This window comes from Arachis duranensis, chromosome 9, assembly GCF_000817695.3.
Source record: "Arachis duranensis cultivar V14167 chromosome 9, aradu.V14167.gnm2.J7QH, whole genome shotgun sequence".
Classification (NCBI taxonomy): domain Eukaryota; kingdom Viridiplantae; phylum Streptophyta; class Magnoliopsida; order Fabales; family Fabaceae; genus Arachis; species Arachis duranensis.
This window is the reverse complement of record NC_029780.3, coordinates 3,548,259-3,554,888: the sequence shown is the minus strand read 5'-3', so window position 1 is coordinate 3,554,888 and position 6,630 is coordinate 3,548,259. Positions and strand designations below refer to the sequence as shown.

The following is a 6,630-nucleotide window of genomic DNA, read 5'->3' as shown; positions in this document are numbered from 1 at the left end:
ATTATTGTGATTAATTGAAAGAATATATATCAATGAAAATAATCGATCATCTGAGGAAGTTAGAAGTTTAAAAAAATTAATTTTAAATTTAAAAACTTGATCAAAGTTTCATTTAAATTAAATTGAATATGATAAAATAATATATTTTTTTTATCTAAAATTTATATTTCAAAAAAAATAGTTTGTTAACTGGCTTTTCAATAAAAAAAAATTACTAATTCAATCAATTTATTATTTTTTACCAACTTTTTTTGTGTCTAATTTTTTTATTTGAAAAGGATCAATTAGGTCATTAATTTTCGATTAATCTAATTCATCGACCATAGTATAATCTCACTTGTGAACTTTTAAGTTAAACTAGGTAAATGCCTGCGCATCGCCCAGGTTGTTTTACCAAATATATAACATTTAATTGTGTGTATATTTGTAAAGGAGAAAAATTTAAAACAGTTTTTGATAATTATCTCAAAAGATAACGAGATTTTTGATAAAAAAATATCAATTTGGTTCTGAACTTTATTTTTATAGGACAGATTAATCTTGTATAAAAAAAAGTTAATGTTATTTTTTTTTACGGAAGCTAATCAATCCTAAAAAAAATATCAAGAATTGAGTTGAGTATTTTTTTTTTTAAGGTTTCGTTGTAAAGAGTAAAGACGCATTTTTATTATCCATTATTTTAAAAACTTAATATATATACTACTGTTCCTTAATATCTAAGAGCAATATATATAATACTGTTCCTTAATGAATCCAAAGATATTAGTAGCATTATTGCTCCATCACAAATTTTCTTGTTCTACTTGCATTGAATCGACTCAACAAAATTAAACATTAAAAAAATTAACCTAACCAAAATGAATTGAGTTCTAGATTAACTTGGAGTTCAATTTTTCTTATAGATTTTTTTTTCTTGCTCTTAACCTTTTTCATTATTCATTCAAAAATAGTTTGAGCAAAACTATATATGCCTAATGCATAGGAACTACTACTACGCGTTCACATTTAATGGCATCTATCTAACTTCCACCCTCCTCCATGAATGTTCCAATTAAGAGCTAGCTAGGTCATTGTCTTGTCCATATAAAATTCCATTGCACAACAACAACAATGCTTCAAGAATACTATATACTGAGCTAACCCAAGCTCATTGCATTGTTAATTATCCATTTTGAAAAAAAAAAATAATGAAGAACTTTGTTGTTGTGTTCTTTATTTATTATGTGTTGTTGATCTTGGCATATTCCGGATATGCGCAAGATACAACAACACTTGTTCCGGCAATCATGACGTTCGGAGACTCCGTCGTCGATGTCGGAAACAATGACTATCTCCCAACTATCTTTAAAGCAAATTACCCTCCTTATGGGAGGGACTTTGTTAATCACCAAGCTACAGGGAGGTTTTGTAATGGCAAACTAGCTACTGATATTACTGGTAAGTTTAAAAAGCGCTTTTAATTTTGGATTTACTTTGAATATTTAGTGATTAATAAAACTAGAAATTTAGGTGCACTTAATTTTATTTGAGGTTGATAAATGAAAATCGTTAAATGAGTTGACAGATTTTAACTAAATTATTATCTAACGACTCTTAACTATCAACTTCATATGAAATTAGCTGTACCTAAATTTTCACCGTTAATAAAACATGATGTGTTAAATACTTTTTTAAGGGTGTGTTAAAAAAAGTGTTTTTTTTCTTTCATGTGTTTTTTTAAATAAAAAATTATAAGTGACTAACATTTTTTGTTTAATTTGTTTTTGAACTAAATATTAATCAACTCTTCTATTTTTTACACTAAAAAAATTGGTCACTAACCTTTTCTTTTTTTTTAAAAAAAAATTGTTGGCTAGAGTAATAAATATTCATTTTTCTTTTTTGTTTTTTAATCTAGTGATCTTCGATCGGAATTTTGAATATGGAAGAATGTTTAGACAAAATTGTCCCTAGTGAAAAATATTATTTTGACAGATAAAAAGGTTCTTAAAAAAATTATAATTAGTGTCTTAAAATCAATTTTCTAAAAATGTTTTGTTCAACCACACCCATTAATTATCTGAAACATTAATTGTTGTTGAAATAATGTTTTTCCTTTAAATTTGCAGCTGAAACACTAGGATTCAAGAGCTATGCACCAGCATATCTGAGTCCAGAGGCATCAGGGAAGAACCTCTTAATTGGTGCAAACTTTGCTTCAGCTGCATCTGGTTATGATGAAAATGCTGCTATTTTGAATGTAAGCTAGCTGGCTAGTAATGAAAATATTTATTTTTTCTCTTAATTTTTTTTATTAACAATTAGGGACAGTTTAAATAATTCATTTCCTAGTTATTACTTGTCAAGTTAGTTTTAATTGTTAAAATAATATTTCTCAACTTTATATATTCATAATTAATGTGCATATATATTACATGAAAAATTCTGCTTTTTTTCTTTATTCTTTTTGGTGCAGCATGCAATTCCATTGTCACAACAATTAGAATATTTCAAGGAATATCAAAGCAAACTGGCACAGGTGGCTGGAAGTGCCAAATCAGCTTCAATAATCAAGGATGCATTGTATTTATTGAGTGCTGGAAGTAGTGATTTTGTACAAAATTACTATGTTAACCCTTGGATCAACAAGGCCTTCACTCCTGACCAATATTCATCTTACCTTCTGGATTCATTCACAAGCTTCATTAAGGTACATAATTAATTAAGCTGCCCTTGAAATATATGCATCATGCAGTGCTGTCATATTAATTAGAGTTGCTTAATTTCCAATTTTGGGTAGTTTTCTCTGGAAACTGGAATGAATTATTTATACCCTCTTAATTATTTCAAGGAATTTATTCTGTTAAGTGAGAAAACAAAGTTTAAGCTGTTGTTGAGGATTATTTGCTTCTAATCTATGATATTTACCAAATTGACCCTAATTATTAAATATTATATCATATAATTTAAATAATTATTTCTATGATTTTGAATATATTTATCATGCAAAATTGAATACTCAAACAAATATGCAGGGGTTGTATGGATTGGGAGCAAGGAGAATTGGAGTGACATCACTGCCACCATTGGGTTGTTTACCAGCAGCAAGAACTTTATTCGGTTTCCATGAGAATGGATGTGTGTCAAGACTCAACACAGATGCTCAAGGATTCAACAAGAAGATTAACTCAGCTGCTTCAAACCTTCAAAAACAACTTCCTGGCCTTAAGATTGTTGTCTTTGATATTTACAAGCCTCTACTTGACCTTGTTCAGTCCCCTGCAAAATCTGGTACCTACTCTGATCTAAATTAATATTAGGACTGCATTTCTTGCAACTTATTTTGCTAGAAAAAATCTTCTTTTTTTTTTCCAACTGAAAATATTAGATTTTTTTTTTCATTTTGGATTTTTTTTTGAGAAATCTCTATTTTCTTAAATAATAAAATCACTCTTGATGTACACAAAAATAATGATGTATTTCCTTCAAATGACACTTTTCTTTTGTGATGTTAAATATATATAGGTTTTGTGGAGGCAAGGAGAGGTTGCTGTGGAACAGGGACAGTGGAGACAACAATCCTGTTGTGCAATCCAAAATCACCAGGAACTTGTCCTAATGCAACCCAATATGTCTTTTGGGACAGTGTCCATCCTTCACAAGCTGCTAACCAAGTTCTTGCTGATTCTTTGCTTCTACAGGGCATTTCTCTTATCTCATAAGGAATTTATATGTATAATCATTGTTACATTTTATCTATATATATCAAATTAAATGTTTTAGTGTTATACTACTCATCAATCATCATGTTTAAGTGATGTAAAAGTTTTATATTTTTCTGGGGTCTAGATAAATCTGCATTATATGTTCTGTATGTATTACAGTACATCTTATGAAATTTCTGGTAAGGTTTGTAAACCAATTTATAATTTTATATGATATAGAAATTTCTGTTATTATTCATGAATAATGTACTATTGTTCTAGTTATTTTTGGTATTTGAATTAGGACCATCCACCACCAACCATACAGATATAAAAGAAAATGCAATCATGGCAGAATCTAAAGTCAGACATGAAATGATCATAGAATAACCATATATGGAATAAATACATATGATGAATGCTGCATATGAGAAATGATTTCTTTTTGAAAATATCCTTCTGAAATCTGAAGTGATATATTCTAAAGCATACTATACCCAATTACTGATTTACCCTTCCCAGCCCAAAACCTTTTCAACATTACTTTGCAATATAGTTAATATTTAGAAATTAAATTAATAATTGGAAGGAATAACAATAAAAGTTATGATCAGTACAAGTATAATTAAAATGATGTGATATATACTCTTAAAGTCTTAACTAAAACACTGTTCATGAATGAATGCATACAGCATACCAATCAATTTGAAATAATGCATCCTTATCTAATAGATGGTTACTATATGTTCTGAAATTTAATACTTAATAATATGCTAAATCAGGATTATTGTCTAACCTGTAATAATATTTACAAAAGAAAAGAAAAACCAAAATCTTTGGATTATAGGTTTTGTTTAAAATGAACTATATGTTGCCGATCTTCTATGTACAATGAGCCTTTTTGGATCGGCATTGGCAATGGCATTTGCATTTGCATTTCCAGGAGAATCTTTCAAAGCTCCAGCATATTTAACCAAATTGTTAGATTTCTCATTAACTGATGAAGATTCTTGTAAAGACTCATTATCTTCCTCTTTGGAATCTCGACTCCTCCTATCTCCTTCCTCCTTCAAACTCGTCGTCCTTTCTAAGTCCAGCGAATTTCTACCCGGAGTTGCATACTCACTTCTCATTCCGTCGGCTCCAGCCAAGCCGAAGTTCGGAGAAATAGTGCCACCATCTAGAGATTTAAATGATTTTTCTCTGGACGTGGCTCGGCTGAGCCTTCGTCGGTCTATATCTTTTTCTTTATCTTTGTCTTTATCTTTACCGCGAATAAGCTTCATTAGCTTCCGATAGATCTTTGACTTGCTTACCGGCGGGTTTTCCAGACGAGGCGATAACTCGTCAAGCTCGCCGGAGTCCGTCATATAAGAAGCCTGGGAAGAAGACTCGGAATCAGCACAAGAAAGGTTCCCTGGTCCATCAATGCTGTTTGCATACTCAAGTATAAGCTGCTTGGCTTTCTTCTCTGACGTAGGACTTAAGCTTTTGCTTAAGTCACGCGCCACCGTTTTTCCCGCCGGCGGTTGGTAGTGCCTTAGTTCATGCCTTAAGCATGCATTTATCCATCTCAAGTAAACTAGTTCCTCCACATCTGAACATCTATCATGTTGTAACTGCTCTATTTCCTTCACCAAGCTCTCGTTCTTCTCTCGAAGGAGCTCGTTCTCGTTTCTATGGACATCTGCCTGTTCATGTGAAAGTAGTCACGTACTTTTTCAGAACAGGATTAAATGTCTGAATAAAACTTCAAGTAATTGAATAGGTAACAATAACAATGAAAACTCAGGGGAAGTCGAATTCACATGAAGTTGATATCTAAAAATCATTAGATGAAAATTTAGTCATCTAACAGTTCTCAAATATCAACTTCACGTGAAGTCGACTTGCACCTGAATTTCTACTAATAATAATAGTTGAAAATTGTTAAATTATAAATTTGTCAAATATATTAAATAATTTAACAATTTTCATCTACACATTTTTTTAGCTATGTTAGCTGCACATAAAAAATCAGTCAGTTACATCATAAAAAATATTTAAAATTTAAAATGTATTGAAAATGAGTTAAATAACAATGAATAAGAATATTGTATTTACCTCAGGGTCTTCTAGAACAGCTTGTGCAAGCATCTGAGTAGATTCCAATCTGGAAGCTAATTCAGAATTTTCCATTTCTAATCGCATATTAGCTTCCCTCAACACTTGAGTCTCAGATTCAAGTTCCTTTAGCCTTCCAATTTTGGCTTGAATCTCGCGATTCAACTTGGATTCTTGATCTTGCAACTTGGAAACTTTCTGCTTAAGGTTCATGATCTGCTCCTTATTCTGTTCAGCTTCATACCTTAATTTCTTCTTCAACATCTTCACCTTCGCCTTCGACGTCTCAAGCTCGCCGAGAGCTTTCGCATGATCCGCCAGCTGCGCCTCCAGTCTCCGATTCTCCGACTGCAACGTCTCGAGCTTCAAATTAAACATCTGAGTCTCCATGTTACTTATCTTCAACCTGTTCTGGAGCTCCATAACCGCCGTTTCTTGCTCTCTGATACCGCAATACTCGTGCAATTGAAGTTCTAGGGTTCTTTCTCGTTCTTGAAGGACTCGGATCACGTTGCTCAGTTGCTTGATCTCTTGTTCGTGATAATCATCCCTCTCGGAACAGCTTCCATGCGCTGTTGATGGAGACGCAATTTCTGATGATCTTGCTGGAACTTCCACATCTTTCTTGAAAGAGATTCTTCCAGCAGTGATGATGGATCCGAATTCTGCAGATTCAGGTAACATAGACTCGTCTTTCTCTTTCTCTTTGTCTCCATTGTGTTTAGATCTTGGAGAGTGACCTCCAGCTAAGGAATTGGTACTGATCACCGTGGATATGCAAATTTCTTCCTGTTATAACAAAAAGTTTGATAAGATCATATAATTAACCTCTAATTATAATATT

General features: G+C 31.8%; 2 protein-coding genes across 2 annotated transcripts; one reads left to right on the top strand and one right to left on the bottom strand.

The window, feature by feature from the left end:
* Positions 1-1,086: 1,086 nt before the first annotated feature.
* Positions 1,087-3,949, top strand: LOC107464060 (GDSL esterase/lipase APG). Its single transcript, XM_016082963.3, has 5 exons — positions 1,087-1,437; positions 2,109-2,239; positions 2,456-2,689; positions 3,015-3,270; positions 3,505-3,949. Exons 1-5 carry the CDS (start codon positions 1,188-1,190, stop codon positions 3,699-3,701), a joined length of 1,068 nt encoding a protein of 355 aa, XP_015938449.1. The 5' UTR covers positions 1,087-1,187; the 3' UTR covers positions 3,702-3,949.
* Positions 3,950-4,305: 356 nt separating this feature from the next.
* Positions 4,306-6,630, bottom strand: LOC107464059 (protein CHUP1, chloroplastic-like). The gene is made up of 2 exons (XM_016082962.3): positions 5,787-6,630; positions 4,306-5,374 (listed from the first exon to the last, which is right to left on the bottom strand). Exons 1-2 carry the CDS (start codon positions 6,468-6,470, stop codon positions 4,538-4,540), a joined length of 1,521 nt encoding a protein of 506 aa, XP_015938448.3. The 5' UTR covers positions 6,471-6,630; the 3' UTR covers positions 4,306-4,537.